At 37.0% G+C, this 16430-nt stretch overlaps 1 protein-coding gene across 30 annotated transcripts in view; it reads right to left on the minus strand.

The window, feature by feature from the left end:
* The window catches only part of MYO9A (myosin IXA), a 306446-nt gene that overhangs the window by 161130 nt on the left and 128886 nt on the right, over nucleotides 1-16430 (minus strand). For all 30 annotated transcript variants that reach the window (XM_073996176.1, XM_073996166.1, XM_073996163.1 and 27 more), the window contains one exon: nucleotides 9437-9558. In XM_073996176.1, coding sequence (XP_073852277.1) covers nucleotides 9437-9558 — 122 coding nt within the window. The remainder of the gene's footprint in view (nucleotides 1-9436; nucleotides 9559-16430) is intronic.

Here is a 16430-nt window from a genome sequence, read left to right on the forward strand (position 1 = left end):
CCATAAAAATTATTTGACTTCCTATTCCTTCATGCATAAATAAGTAGCCGTTTTTTTACTATACCAATTATTATTTGTACTCATTGACTGTATTGATCAATTGAGCACTTAATATCCAGGGATCACACAAAAAATATCTATTATTTAATTGTATAATAGGAAATATGGAAATACAAAAGTTCAAAAGAGGAAAAAATTATTAATGGTGTAAATAATGAAAAGGTTCACACAGGACATAGGAGGTGTTAAGATTGTGATGTTAAAGGCTGGGAAGAGTTTCAAATAGAGAAAATATCATTGACAAAAAAGGAGAAAGAAAGTTTCAGAAAATAGCTTCATTTAATGGTAGCTGAAATATGAAAAATAATGTGACATGATGTTGTAAAGTTGCTTAATACAAATCTAACGTGCAAAAATCATTCCAAAATTACAACAAACATAGTTAATTACACAGTATGCACTGCAAACCATACAGAGAATGGCCTTTGGCATCAGATAATCATAGTTTAGATTACTCATTCTATCAGTGACCTGGGGCAAACTAGGCAACCTTCTTTGAGAAGAGGTCTTATAACCCACAAAATGAGATAACAGTTATCACAGTGCCAGTAGAATTAAATAAAACTAGTAAAAACATCTAGCAACAGCAGGCATCCTCTAGGGATTAAACAAACATTATCGACTTTATGTTGCCAACACTGATATTTTCCTGGTCACCTTGGCCTGCTTTTGTATTCAAATAATATATCTTCCTCAAAACATCTCCACCGTCTAGCTCACTCCAAAACTTTAAAGCCATTTTACAATGGAATATAACTTACTATTTCAAACAGAGACAACAGCACAGCTCCTATTAACAGTCTCACTAATCTTCTTTCAAGTCACCAAAGCATATTATCAAAATAAATTTTCCTATAATATTGCTTTAATCATGTTTCCCTTCTGCTCCGAAATGCACAGATCACCAAAGCAAAAAGACTTGACTCCAAGCTCCTAAGCATAGGCCAACTCAACCTCTGCAAACCTATGTCTCACTACTTCACAGCAGTGTGCCTCTCTTAAGGCAGGATGCTCACTTCATCATCTCTAGGTCAAGGTTTATTTGCCTTCTAATCATCTGAGTAATTGAAAAGCTTACGATATATTTTCCCTTACTCTTAAATGGATAATAGAAATTTTCAAAGGAAGGAAGACAGACAAGAAAACAGTCTTTACTTGAAACTAAAAACAATGGAAAGTTCCTGTATTCAACAGACATTTATGGATACCCATTACATTACCAGGCAAAAAAAAAAAAAAAAAAAAGGAACAAAAGAAAATCATTCGTTATTGCTCATATCAAAGCTCTTAACCTAGTGTTCCCCAAAGACTGTCTGGCAGGGTAGTGTCAGGAGAACTTCTGGAGATTTGAAAACTACCAATGCCTGGACCCCACCTACTGCAATTCTGACTTGATTAGGTGGATGACCTAGCATCAGTGGTATTTACAAAGTCCCAAGGTAATTCTTATAAGCAGACAAGATTCACAAAATGCTGCCCTAAATGAATGCTCTAATCCTAACTTCAGTCACTGTTAAAATGTAGACTGATTCAACAGATCTGGAATGAAAGCTTGAGATTCTACATTTCTAACAAGAATCAAAGTGGTCCACTGCTGCTGATAGAAGATGACACTTTCAATACTATGGGAAGATTGATAATATTCCTAACATCCTATTCATATGTAAATCTGACACAATATTCCTCCTTCCTCAATGCCACCCTACATCCTACAGAATCTCGCTTAAGTAACCTGCCCCATATCATACAGCCATTAAGTAGGAGAGAAAGGCTAAACCAAGACCTCTGATTCTAAACCCATACACCTAGAGCACTACAAACACATTGCATGAAGAACACAGTTAAGGATATATTTGACATTATATATTCCCTATAAAAAATATTTTTAGAGAAAAAATACTCAAGGTAAGTCCCAAAATAGTTCTTCCCACATGTGACTAACTTATTTTCAATCTAGTTTTTTTACACGTAAATGGCAGAGAAAAAATATTTCATGCCTTTGCATCTTCTGGAATGTTAAAGCACAGAGATTCTTTACCAGGACAGGTAATAACTACAGGACTGACTCATAAAAAGGTTATTCAGTCTAGTATCCTACCCACAACAATATGCTGACAGATGATGCAAAGTAATTATAATAATAGGAAATTATATTAATTGTTAAAGCAGCTGCCAATCAGCTCTAATAATTATAAAGTTCTTCATTTTATTGAGCCAGAATTTATCTCCCTGAAATTTATGGCCACATGGCTTAACCCCAGTAGCTTTCAGGTCATAGCAAAGAAGTGACATTCTCGGCCAGGCTTGGCGGCTCATGCCTGTAATCCCCAGCACTTTGGGAGGCCGAGGCGGGTGGATCACAAGGTCAGGAGACAGAGACCATCCTGGCTAACACAGTGAAACTGCATCTCTACTAAAAAAATACAAAAAAATTAGCCGGGCGTGGGGGTGGGCACCTGTCCCAGCTGCTTGGGAGGCTGAGGCAGGAGAATGGCGTGAACCCAGGAAGCGGAGCTTGCAGTGAACCGAGATTGCACCACTGCACTCCAGCCTGCACGACAGAGCAAGACTCTGTCTCAAAAAAAAAAAAAAAAAAAAAAAAGTGACATTCTCATTATTGGGTTAAAATCTATGTGAAGTAGCAACTGGTCAGGAAATTATAGTCTTTGTATAATAAGATGTGCATTCAATGAAATTTTGTTTAAAGAATGACAGGACAGGCACAGTGATTCTCATATGTAATCCCAGCACTTTGGGAGGCTAAGGTGGGAGGACAGCTTGAGTCCAGGAGTTTGAGACCAGCCTGGGCAACAAAGTTGAGTCCTTGTATCTAAAAAAACACTTTAAAATTAGCCAGATGTGGTGGTACGTGCCTGTAGTCCCAGCTACTCAGGAGGCCGAGGCGAGAAGATCACTCAAGCCCATAAATTCAAGGCTTCAGTGAGCCATAACCGCACCACGGCATTCCAGCCTGAGCTACAGAGCAAGACCGTGTCTCAAAAAAAAAAAAAAAAAAAAAAAAAAGGAAAGTAATTCTACTACCTCAGTTGCTGTTTACAAACACCTTAAGATATATAGGACAGAACATCAACATTTATCACTGTCATTTGCCTTTTGCATGTAAGAAAACTGAGGACTAAGGATATTATGAGATCTGCCAAGGGTAGTTTTGATATATACAGTTGTGATACTACAATTATATACATATATGTTTTCATCCATGGCTCCTGGCTCATAACTCCCACAGCCCTTGATGGAGTCTTCTGTTATAATGTTGGGGTGCATTAGGCCTCGGGAGCAGGCCTCGGGAAACAGAATCTCTCTCTCTAACCTTCTTCTGTTCCCCTTTTACCTGCCCAAGGGAGGCCTCAAATATGACTGCAGATTAAAAGACCCTCATTCCAGAAAGGGTCCCTCCTCTCCATATTCTGAAGGAAAAAATGCTGCACAAGAAGCCAAGAAGAATCTGGACAGACAGGCCTTGCTGGGTTTCCCACTCAGTCTATCAGTATAAGATCATGTTCTTTTGTCCAATCACATTTCTACACCATTGTCAATAATGCCTATGTAATGAAGCCTCCATAAAAACCCAAAAGGACAGCACTTGGAGAGCTTCCAGATAGCTGAACATATGGGTGTTCCTCAAAGGTAGAGTACCCAAGAAGGACATGGAGACTCTCTACTCCTTCCCCCATACCTTGCCCTACACATCTTTTCATTGTATCCTTTGCAATATCCTTTATAATACACTGGGGTAAATCTAAGTAAGTGTTTCCCTGAGTTCTGCAAGCCACTCCAGCAAATTAATTGAACTCAAGGAGAAGCTGGTTGGTCAGAAGTTCTGGAAGAGTAGACTATTCACTGGTGTCTGAAGGTGGGGTGTGGTGCAGTTTTGGGGACTGAGTCCTCGATCTGTGGGATTTGATGCTAGCTCCAGGTAGATAGTATCAAATCTGAATTAGAGGATACCCAGTTGGTGTCCACTGCTTGCTGGTGGGGAAAACCCCACACACATTTGGTCACAGATGTCTTCACGTTGACTGTTATGGTGTGCGAGCAGAGGAAAACATGGTTTTAATGTTTTTCCCAAATAACTGGTGTCAGAGAAGTGAGATTTGCTAAAAAGGCCCTGGCTCACTGAAACATGTGGTTTGGGAAGAAAAAGGATAAAAGGGTAGAAGATGAGAAACCTTTGTTCTGGTGTGGCCACACGGTCACCCAAGGTATGAAGCCATAGTTGCTATGCTCAGTTATTAAAGGTAAAAGTAATCAGTGGAATTTAGAGATGGTTCCAACTCCTGGGGAACTGGTTCACTGGCTGCATAAGGAAATGCAAACTAATAAGAAAAAATGAACTGGCTGTTATAAATAAACAGCCATAAAACTAGCTATTATAAATAAATAATCCCTTAATTATTGTTATTTATAATAGCTAAAATGAAACTTAAAGAAAGTACTGTGTTGGTCCTTGAAGCTGGATCAAGCTCAGATCTTAGTCTGTTTGAGCTCAGGCTGCTAGCCTCAAAGACACCCTCCAAGGACAGAATTGTGCAGGGACAACAAAGTACCTCTGAGACATGTGGTTACCAAGAAGGCAGTCAATGTGGAAGAAGGGCAAAACGAAGTAACTACAGAAACTGGAGGGCATAGTGTGAAGGAATAGTTCCATTTTGTAGATTGATATCATTAGCTTCCTAAAGAATCTTTACTAAAATGGATTATGAGAGTAACTACATTAGGAGAAGTAGCTCTGGTTTTAAATGCTACAGTGGAAAACATGTTTGGGTTGATGTAGGACACACAGCTCACTACTAAAGCAATCTCAGACATCTATACATGATTGAGACACAAAGGAGGTTATTCCCAAGGGAACAGCCAGCATAGTGGACTGGATAAAAGCCACTGTATGATCTTTTTACTCTAGGAAGGAGGATTGCCCAACTCTCCCGAGAAATGCCAAGCAGAACCACCCAGATGAAGCAGCTGATATGCTTCATATGCAAGCTACGTAAGACTAGCTTTATGATGATAAGGATATTCGCCCAATGAATGTGTCTGTTATCTATTTATGGGGTTACAGTAAATGCTATAGTTAAGGGGGTCCCTTCTACATAGGTCCATTAAATGAGCAGATATGGGGGTACTACAGCAGTGCTGAGAAGGGCTAAATCTAGACAGTCCTCTTGCACCTTCTCTCAAGCACAAAATGCCAGTAAGAACTGTTCTGTTTGTCAGCAAGAGAGTCTGAGACTTCCAATGGCTATGTGGCAGTTTCCCTGGTGGGAAGACCCTGAATGTAGATGGTAAGTGAGACCGATGCTGGTAACCCTGGGGGACTACAAATGGGTCTTGACACGAATAGTCATTGACTCTGAAGTGAGCTTTCCTTACCCAGTGGAAGATGCAAATGCTCAAAGTGCCATTTAAAAAACAAAAAACAAACAAACAAAAAACAGAAAATATTGCATGGATTTGGACAACCATCATCTTTTCAGAATGAGAAACACATTGTATAGCCTACGATGTCCAACAAAGGGAAAAAAAATCCTCCTCAGAGTAACAGTTTGATGAAGAAGCAGAATGGGCAATTAAAACACTGGTTGTCTAAAACAGGGGAAGACAAAAGAATGAAGGGCTGGCTTGCACACTTTCATGAGTGTGTGCTCACACTCAACATTAGTGGGACTAAAGGAGCATCCCCTTAGATTTTTCTTATTTTCCTGGTTCATCTGGGAAAGAGGGGTTGGGGAGGATGCCGGTATAACTATCCAATTCTTGCCAAGGGAGGAGTACACCGGAATAACAACTATAATTTTTTTCTTCCCCAGATGACCTCAAAAAGAAAAAACTTTTTTTCTCTCACCTACCAGATGCAGTGGTCCTAGGACCAGGGCTGCAACTGCAAGCGCTGGAAGCAGGGATGATTTCTAAGCAAGAAACTGTAACTACATTTTTTTTTTTTTTTTTTTGAGACGGAGTCTTGCTCTGTAGCCCAGGCTGGAGTACAGTGGCCAGATCTCAGCTCACTGCAAGGTCCGCCTCCCGGGTTCACGCCATTCTCCTGCCTCAGCCTCCCGAGTAGCTGGGACTACAGGCGCCTGCCCCCTCGCCCGGCTAAGTTTTTATATTTTTAGTAGAGACGGGGTTTCACCGTGTTAGCCAGGATGGTCTCGATCTCCTGACCTCGTGATCCGCCCGTCTCGGCCTCCCAAAGTGCTGGGATTACAGGCTTGAGCCACCGCGCCCGGCTGTAACTACATTTTTAAACCTTAAGTCAAAATTCCTAAGGGCATGATGGTGATGGGTTGTACTTTCACTCTATCTAGCAAAATTGGGGCTAAGAGTGAAAGCAACTATTTTTCCTGGCCATAAAAACAGCTCACTAGTTCTGCATCCATGTAATTTACCCTATCTAAAGGGGAGTGGTACTGAGGAGGAGGTACTTGCTAGACCAGAATTGCTGTTTGCATTCTAACCACCAGCACAGTGGCAATTCTTAATGTGCCTTCCAAAGGAGGAAAAGTTTGGGAACTAATGGAGAGGAGGAATAGTAGCTGAGGGTAAAGATATGAATAAATGGGTTATACATTGAGGGAAATCTAACATTACATTAACACATTTAAAGAAGCTCAGAGCAAGAGATGACATTGTCTTTTAGCTCAGTTATAAGAGATGCTCGAAAGGTAAAAGTTGTATGTTTGCGGAGACCGCTCCTGCTTCTAGAATCTGACAAGATTGAAAGGAAGTCTGCAAACTTGAGTGGTCTCTCCCTGGGACACATATTCATACAATATGATAATGAACTGGACTAATTACTAATGACTGAATGGGAGTCTAGTAATGCAGCAGTATGTTTGAGTTGTATATTCTTTTGATGATGTAAAGGATCCATGTTTGAAAGCCAGGGCGTGGCCTGTGACATGATTTTATCTTTTGTGTGTGTGTGTGTGTGTGTGTGTGTGTGTAGGTTTTCATCCATGGTTCCTGGCTTATTAACTACCATAGCCCTTGGTGTACTCTTTTGTTATAATGTTGGGGTGCTTTAGGTCTCAGGAGCAGGTCACAAGAGCAAGCTGCAGGAAACAGAATCTTTCTCTCTGTCTCCTGTCTTCCTTTTACCTGCCCAAGGAAGGTCTCGAATCTGATTGTGCAGCAAAAGATCCTCATTCCAGAAAGGGTCCCGCCCCATACTCTAAAGAAAAGAATGCTGCACAGAGAGGCCAAGAAGAATCTAGACAAACAGGCCTCACTGGGTTTCCCACTCAGTCTATTAGTATGAGATCATACTTTTTTTCCAATCACATTTCTACACAGTTGTCAATAATGCCTATGTAATGAAGCCTCCATAAAAACCCCAAAAAACAGCATTCGGAAAGCTTCTGAATAGCTGAACATGTGGGAGTTCCTAGAGGGTGGTACACCCAGGGAGGACATGGAGGCTCTGTGCTCCTTCCCTCATCCTATGCATCTCCTCACTGTTTCGTTTTCCCTGAGTTTTGCAAGCTGCTCGGGCAAATTAAATGAACTCAAGGAGAAGCTGGTTGGTCAGAAGTTCTGGAAGCATGGGTTATTGGCTGGTATCTGAAGGCGGGGTGGGGTGCAGTTTTGGGGACTGAGTCCTTGATCTGTGGGATCTGATGCTACCTCCAGGTAGATAGTGTCAAATGTGAATAGAGGATACCCAGCTGGTGTCTACTGCTTGTTAGTGGGGGAAAAAAACCCACATATTTGGTCACAGAAGTCTTCTGTGTTTGTTACTGTGGTGTGAGAGCAGAGGAAAAACATGGTTTGAGAGTTTTTCTGTAACAGTAGTTAATAGAAATGGGATACAAATCCTGGACTTCTGACTCTAACACCTAAATATTACAGGGAAGCAATGTAATACTTCAAAGCACAAGTTTATTAGTCAGAAATACTTGACAGGTTTGAATCTCAGGTCCCCCATTTCCTACCTATATAATCTTTTCTCTTGGATTGTTTCTTAAATGTTTTTTTTGTTACTATAAAATTCCCCGAACAAAAAAAAGTGCTTATCATTGCATTATCAACCACAATGGTTCTCAACACTGAATATCAAAATCACCTATAAAGCCTTCTCAAATAAACATATACCAGAGGTAAGGTATACAAACAGTGAATTACAAACCTTACAATTTTATGAGATAATAATTATGTTGGGGCACACAGAGTAATGCAAGAAACTTGTACAAAACTCTGGACAGAAAATTAAGGTACTTTTTACTTGTGTTAACAACATTTTAATTTCTTTAGATTAATGGAAGTTGACTAGTGATAGAGTAGGTCAGAGTGACACTAAACTGTTAGCAGTCTTCTTTCTGTTAGTTTTTTATTCTACCACCTTACACAATCATCTTACCTCTAATAGTAAATCTTTAATACTTTCTATCCTGTTATAATGAGTATCAAATTAAACTAGAAATCAGGTAAACAAATTCAATTTCTAAATTTTTTACTAAAAAGTCATAAAAACTTCACAACCTCCTCATCTCAGTTTCTCCAAATCTAGATTTGCCATCTCTTAGGATAATCAACTACATTTTATAGATTGTTGAGAATACTCTGAAGAATGCTACATAAAGCATTATTTCTGAAGCATATATTTAACTCAGTTACATTGAACAGTGCTGACAAGGAATAGTAAATAACTGGCAGATGTTGCCACTTACACTGCACGATCATGGTAGACATTACTAATTTACCATAATATTCTTTTTTCTGTTTTTTTCGGAGACAAAGTCTTGCTCTGTTGCCCAGGCTGGACTATAGTGCAGTGGCACCATCTTGGCTCACTGCAACTTCTATCTCCTGGGTTCAAGCGATTCTCATGCCTCAGACTCCTGAGTAGCTGGGATTATAGGCCTGCACTACCATGCCCAGCTAATTTTTGTATTTTCAGCACAGACAGGATTTCACCATGTTGGCCAGGCTGGTCTCAAACTTCTGTCCTCAAGTGATCCTCCCACCTTGGCATCCCAAAGTCAGGAGTTTACAGACATAAGCCACCACGTTCAGCCTATCACGATATTCTTTTCCGCTGAACATGAAAACTGCAAACACATCTCATACGTGAAGCTCAATTTACAAAGAAAGAAACATGTAACCAAAAAAACAAATTCAACAAGTCTGACATCAATGTGTATAGAACAAATATAGAAGAAATTAAGAAAAAAATGAATTCAAGTAATGAAGTCCATCCTAATTACCTAGAAACACACAGATATAAAAAAAATTGTACACACACACACACACACACAAAATTGGCTCTTTATTTGGTAATGTAAGAAAAAAGTTTAAACTTAAAAGGACATAAAAAGCCAAAACAGCCAATAACAAAATTGAAAAGAGTCACACTCACTTGCTTTCTTCATCCAAAAGATGAAGCAGTCCTGTTGGTTTTTTGCTAATAAGATTTATACAGCAGGTATTATCAATGTAATCTATGTTGTGCCAGCTGATACCTTCAGTTCTATATTCCTCCTAGAAAAACCAAAAAACAAAATAACAATTTATTCATCTTGCAGAAAACAGGTATATAATATATACTGAAAAGCTTTTACCCTGCTTAAAATTCTAAGCTTTTTAAAAAGCACCAATCCACACAATGAAAGAATGTATAATTTCAGTTGTATAAATCTTAATACAATGTATTTGTTTTCTCTTAAAAGGACATGCCACAAAATTTGTTAGAATCCTAGTTCTGAGTTCATTCTAATCAAAATGTAGGGCTAGATTTGTTTTAGTCTTACTATCTGATGACTCCACTAAGTAAATACATACAATGAAGAAAGAAGGCTAGTATCTCCCACATGACTTCAAGTCATCAAAAAGGACTATATTTCCTAGATTATCAACAATGAATTTTATGAAACAATTTCTGGGAAAAGTGGGACCCCATCACCCTCCAGTAATTATATGGAATTCATACACACTTAACTTTCGCAAAATAAAATCCTTAGGACATTTTTTTTTTTTTTAAGAAAAGGTTTTGAATTCTAGGGTTAAAAAACTTGAGGTTCAGGTCTTGAGTAACTACTTAAAATCATCTTACAAAGCACTCCATTTTTTCTTATTCTTTCCTGTACTGAGATATATTCTTTTATTCATCCCTGTGATACTTTTACTTTTTAGATGGTTTTTTTCAGGAAAAATGCACCTGAGAATGTAAAGAAGATATGTCTCTGCACTGTAGTGATATTTGGGCATCAACTAAAATATCCCATGTACCTAATTTTTTAGCATTCACTTACAGTACTTGTACAAGTCAACTACCAATCTGCAAATAGTGATTTTGAACTTCTTTTTTGTTGCTCTTTTTGATTTTGAAATTTCATCATTCTTTCTGTATTCATTATTATCCAGTAAAGAAGAATGAACCCTAACATAAACTATAGTTACTCTAACTAGGAAAGGTAAATACTTAATTCTTTTATTTTAATTAACAATTTCACATGTAAGAAATTGTCATATAAAGGTCACTCTCAAATGGTAGTAAGAAAGGGATTTCCCCCAATTTTTTGCAGCATGAAAAATATACACACTAGATAGTATGAGCATAATGATTTTTATAGGCATTACTAGAAGTCCAAAAGTCCTCCTCATCATCTCTTCCCAAGGACTATCCAAACCCTCCTACCTAAAGTTAGCTTCTAATACAATTAATAAGATTCCCCTATTTATAAATAGTATCTGAATGGAATCACATAACACATATTCATTTTGTCTCTCTCTTTTCTTTTTTCACTCAACTAATGTTTCAGAGACACATCCATTTTGTTGGATATACCTAAAGTTCATTCATTTTAATTGCATTGTGAAACAACACAATCACTCAGCTACATATTGTCTATGGCTACCTTCTCAATGTAACAGCTGAGTTGAGACATATGGCCCAAAAAATCTTAAAAGATCTGGCCCTTATAGAAAAAGTGTGCCACACTCTGCTACAAAGCATTAGTTCCAAAACTTTAATGTACAACGGAATCACATGAAGAGCTTGTTAAAACACAGAGTATTGGGACTCCATCCCCAGAATTTCTGCATAAGTAGGTATAGAGTACTTAGAATTTTCATTTCTAAAAAGGTTCTATTGAGGAGAGAGAAGGAATAAACTTTGAGAATCACTGCTGTAGAGTATTCCATTGTATCTGCATACAATAACTTGTTCACCCATTCTACTTTTTTCTTTTTTTTTTTAAGAGACAGGATCTCTCTTTGTTGCCCAGGCTGGTCTTGAACTCCTGGCCTCAAGCAATTTCAAGCAATCCTCCCACAACACCGGGATTATAGGCACAAGTCAAGTCCCACTCTACTACTGATAGACACTGCTCTTAATTCTAATATCTGGTCATTAAAAATAATGTCTTACAACCATTTCTGCACAAAATTTTTGGTGTACATTTATACCTACTTTTTCAGTGAAAACACAGGACTATAAACTACATGTTTAACCACAGCAGATACTACCAAACAGCATTCTGAAGTGGTTGTGGCAATTTACATACCCACCCCAGTGTATGTCCCTATAGACATCTCTCTCCAATACTCGTATTGTCTTGTCTTTTTTATTTTAGTCATTTTGGTGAATGCCTACTGGTATCTCATTGTGATTTTAGTTTTGATTTCCCTGATGAATAAATAACAAAGAAAAAACATTTCCCTATATTTACTGCCCATTTGGATTTCCCCTTGTATGACGTGCTTGTGTTCATGATAAAAACTTGGCTGGGCACAGTGTCTCACACCTGTAATCCCAATGCTTTGGGAGGCCTAGTTGGGAGGATCACTTGAGGCCATGAGTTTGAGACTAACCGGGACAACATATTGAGACCCTGACTCTACAAAAATAAAGAAAAAAATTAGCTGAGCATGGTGGTATGCACCTGTAGTCCCAGCTACTTGGGAGGCTGAGGCAAGATGATCTCTTGAGCCTGGGAGATTAAGTCTGCAGTGAGCTATGATCGCACCACTGCACTCCACCCTGGGCTGCAGAGCGAGACTCTTGTCTTAAAAACAAACAAACAAGCAAAACTCTCATAAAACATTATTGCCTTGTTCTTAGTCTCAGAGGAAAAGCACTCAGTCTTTTTCATTCAATAAGATATTAGTTGTACGTATTTTGTAGATGTCCCTTATCAGAAAATTATTTTCTACTCCTACTTTAAAAGAAACAAAGGAATAGCTACGCAGTTTTATCAACTGCTTTTTATGTATCTCTAGAGATAACTGTGTTTTCTCCTTATTAACAGATGATTAAATTGCTTGTTTCAGTTAAATGTAAAGCACATGTTGAAAAAAAAAATCTCCCTTTGGTTACAATGTATTATCCTTTTGTACATATTGATGGATTTTGTTAATATTTGTTTAGAATTTTTGTATCTGTGTTTATGAGTGAAATTGACCTATAATTTCCACTTCTAATGTCCTTAACAGATGTGTGTATCATTATTATCCTGGCCCCCTAAAATGTATTGAGAATTGTTTTGTTTCCATTCCACCTAACAGTTTATGTCAGACTGATACTATTTCTTCTTTTCATGTTGGTAGAATTCACCAGTGGAGCCACCTTGGCTTGCAATGTTCTTCAGAGAAAGGTTTTAAATTACAAAATCAATTTCATTAACAGTTATAGAAACAGATTTTCTATTTCTTCTATGTCAGTTTTGAAAAGTTCTTTTGTTCGTATCATTTGGTAAGTCTATTGACATAAAGTTATTCAATGTGTCCGACTATCTTTTTAATATGTGTAGGATCCAGAGTAATACCCTCTATCATTGGGATTTTGGTTATTTATATCCCTCTGTCCGTCTGTCTGTCTCTCTCTCTCTCTCTCTCAGATGAATTCCTTGAGGGGTTCATCAATATTATTAGCCCTTTCAAAGTATTACTTTTGGTTTGGTTGATCCTCTCCCATGGTATATTTGTTTTCACACTTTTATTAATTTCCTCTTTTATTTCATTTTATCTACTTTCCTCTGGTTTAGTTTGCTGATCTTCCCAATTGACAGGGATCACTGATTTTAAATAAAAATCTAAGAGCTATGAAATGTTCCTCTAAGTATAGCTTTAGGCATTTCCCACAGTTGTAACATGTAACATGTCATTAAGTACAATGTATTTTCTAATTGTTCAACTTCTAGGCTATTTAGAATATTTCTTAATTTTTAATCACATAGGTATTTTTCAGTTATTTTTTAACTATTGATTTCAGGTATAATTTTATTATGGTATTAAAATCTGTGTCATTTCAATCTTTGGAAATCTGACTTTCGTTTTATGGTTCAGGATATAAACAAATTTTGTAAATATTCCATGCAAACTTGAAAAAAAAAAGTGCATTCTGCAGCTGTTGATGCAGTGTTCTATGCATATCAGTTATATATTTGATGTTTAAATCTTCTATATCCTTAATTGATTAGGTTTCAGGCCTAAGGGCAGGAAACTGACATTCCGCTCTGAAGGACAGTCAGTGATGGATGCCCACAAAGGCACTAATTTCATCTTCTAGATATTTTAAATCTTCTGTATCCTTACCAACTTTTTCAACACTTATTCTATCAACAAGTCAGCATGGTATGTTAAAACATTCCACTATGATGGCAAATATACTTTTCTTCTTCGAGTTTTATTCATTATTGCTTTATATATTTTGAGGTTATGCTATCAGGTACTTTTAAATTTTGGACTGTATACTACTTCCCAAGGAAGTGAATAATGCTAAAGGGTAGCATTATTAAATACTCCTTTTTATCTCTAGTAATGCTTTAAATATGATATTAATATAGCCACAACTGCTTTTTTTCTTAAGGTTTGCTAAATCTTTGCTCATACTTTTAATCTTTCTATATACTTATATTTAAAATGTCTCTCATAAGCAACAATCAATTTAGTTTAGTTTTGTATTATATCCGGTCTGACAATCTTTAGCTTCTAGTTGGGGCAATTAATCAATTATATTTAATGTAATCACCAATATTTGTGAGATTAAATCAAACATCTTACTACTTGTTCTTTGACTTTTGTGGCATTCCTTTTATTTATTTCTTGCTTTCTTCTGGATTAAGTATTTTTACTTTACTTATCCTCTATTTTTTTTAAGTTTTATATTCTTTTACTATTTTTGGCAATTCTAGAAAACATGTATCCTTAACTTAACAGAAATAATATCTCTGTAACTTAGCATTTAATATAAAGATCTTAGAGTATCTTAAATTCTCTTTACTCCTAACTTATATGCTCTTACTGTCATGTATTTTAGTTATATTTAAACATTAAATAGTTCTGCTTTTTATTTTTCTACTTTTTTTTTTTGAGATGGAGTCTCGCTCTGTCACCCAGGATGGAGTGCAGTATTACGATCTCGGCTCACTGGAACCGCCCTGAACCCCTCCCAGGTGCAAGCGATTCTCCCGCCTCAGCCTCCTGAGTAGCTGAGATTGCAGGCACCTGCCACCAGGCCCTGCTAATTTATGTCTCTGTTGCTGTCTCTCTCTCTCTCTCTGTTTTGGACTGTGTGTTAAATCCTGTATATGAAAAATTATAAAGATAATTTTAGCAGTTGGATGATGTCTTCTTCTAGTGGAGATTGTATTTGCTCTTGGCAGGTAGCTAAGAATACCACAAATTTTATATTATTTTAACCTAATTGGGAACTGAGATGAGGCTTCAGTCCATATGATGCCAGGTTTACTTCTGGTTTACTTTTGTCTGACATATAACCCTTTGGGGATCTCAATCTAAAGCCTATAGGAATTACCAAGGGCCTCTTCCTTACTTTTGTGTCAGGAGAAAACTCTGCTCAATTCCTCATACTCTCAAGCCTGACCCTTTTAGAATCAGAAACACTACAAAAATAACAAAATATCTCTAGGAACAAGGCAGCACCCAAATGCGGAGCTCACTTCCCTGGATTTTTTTCTTATAGTCTAGGCCCTGTAAAACTTATTTGAAGGTACTCCAATGCCTTCAAATATATGTTGTTGAGGTTTTTTGGTTGTTCTCCAAGGTAAGGTTCATCAAAAGTTTCTAGTCTGACAAAACAGAAGTAAAATGGATGAAACAAAAACTTGCTAGATTATGAGCTCCTCAAATAAGATCCCTGCACTGTAAATTTTCTATCTTCTATGCTTAGCGCATTGCCTGGCACACAACTGTTGTTCAATTTACTCATGAATCAATAAAATGAAGAATAATTCTCAGCAAGTAAAGAAAAAAGAGGGCAGTAATACAAATAACAGAAAACATACAATTGGCCCTCCATATCTGCAAAAGATTCCACATTTGTAGATCCAACGAACCACATATTAAAAATATTTAGAAAAAAAATACAATAAAAATATAAACTTAGAAATGAAACAGTATAGCAACTATTTACATAACATTTACAATGTATTAAGGATAAGAAACTGGGAGATGATCTAAAGTATACTGGAGAATGTGTATAGATTATGTGCAAATACTGTGCTATTTTACATAAGGGACCTGAGCATCTGTGGATTTTAGTATTCTTCAGCAGGGGGTCCCTAAACCAATCCCCTGTGGATATGCAGGGATAGCTGTACTTTTAAATATCAGAAACCTCTTTGGGTCTGTCTCTTAGTCTACATTATAGGCTCTACCACTACCTTGATTCAGTTCAGAATCACTCACCCATTTTACAGTCATGTGCCACACAAAAACATTTCGGTCAAGGACCAACTGCATATACAACAGTGATCCCTAATCTCATGAAAAATTCGTATTATCTACCGACATCTTGATCCTGACCCTGTGTAGGCCTATACTAATATGCTATGGTAATATGTATGTATACATGCTAATATGGTAATATGTATGTATACATGCTAATATGTATGTACATGTCTTTGCTTTTAACAAAAATGTTTTTAAAGTTTTAAAAAAATTTAATAAAGGGCTTATAATTATATAAAGAGAAAACATTTTTGCACAGTTATACAATGTGTTTGTGTTTTAAATTGCTACTACAAAAGTCAAAAAGTCAAAAAAAGTTTATAAAGTAAAAACATCACAGTGGGCTCAGGTTAATTTATTATTACAAAAAGAAAAAAATAAATAAACTTAGTGTAACTTAAGTGTACAGTGTTTATAAAGTCTAACTAGTGTGTGTACAGTAATGTCTTAGGCCTTTATCACCACTCACCCAACATCTCACCCAGAGTAACTTCCAGTCCTGCAAGCTCTAATCATGGTAGGTACCCTATGTAACTGTACCATTTTTTATCTTTTATATTGTATTTCTACTGTATCTTTTCTATGTTTAGATACATTTAGATACACAAATACTTACCACTGTGTTACAACTGCCTACAATATTCAGTGTAGTACGCTGTATA

The sequence above is a fragment of the Macaca fascicularis genome, chromosome 7, assembly GCF_037993035.2.
Source record: "Macaca fascicularis isolate 582-1 chromosome 7, T2T-MFA8v1.1".
NCBI classification, from domain to species: domain Eukaryota; kingdom Metazoa; phylum Chordata; class Mammalia; order Primates; family Cercopithecidae; genus Macaca; species Macaca fascicularis.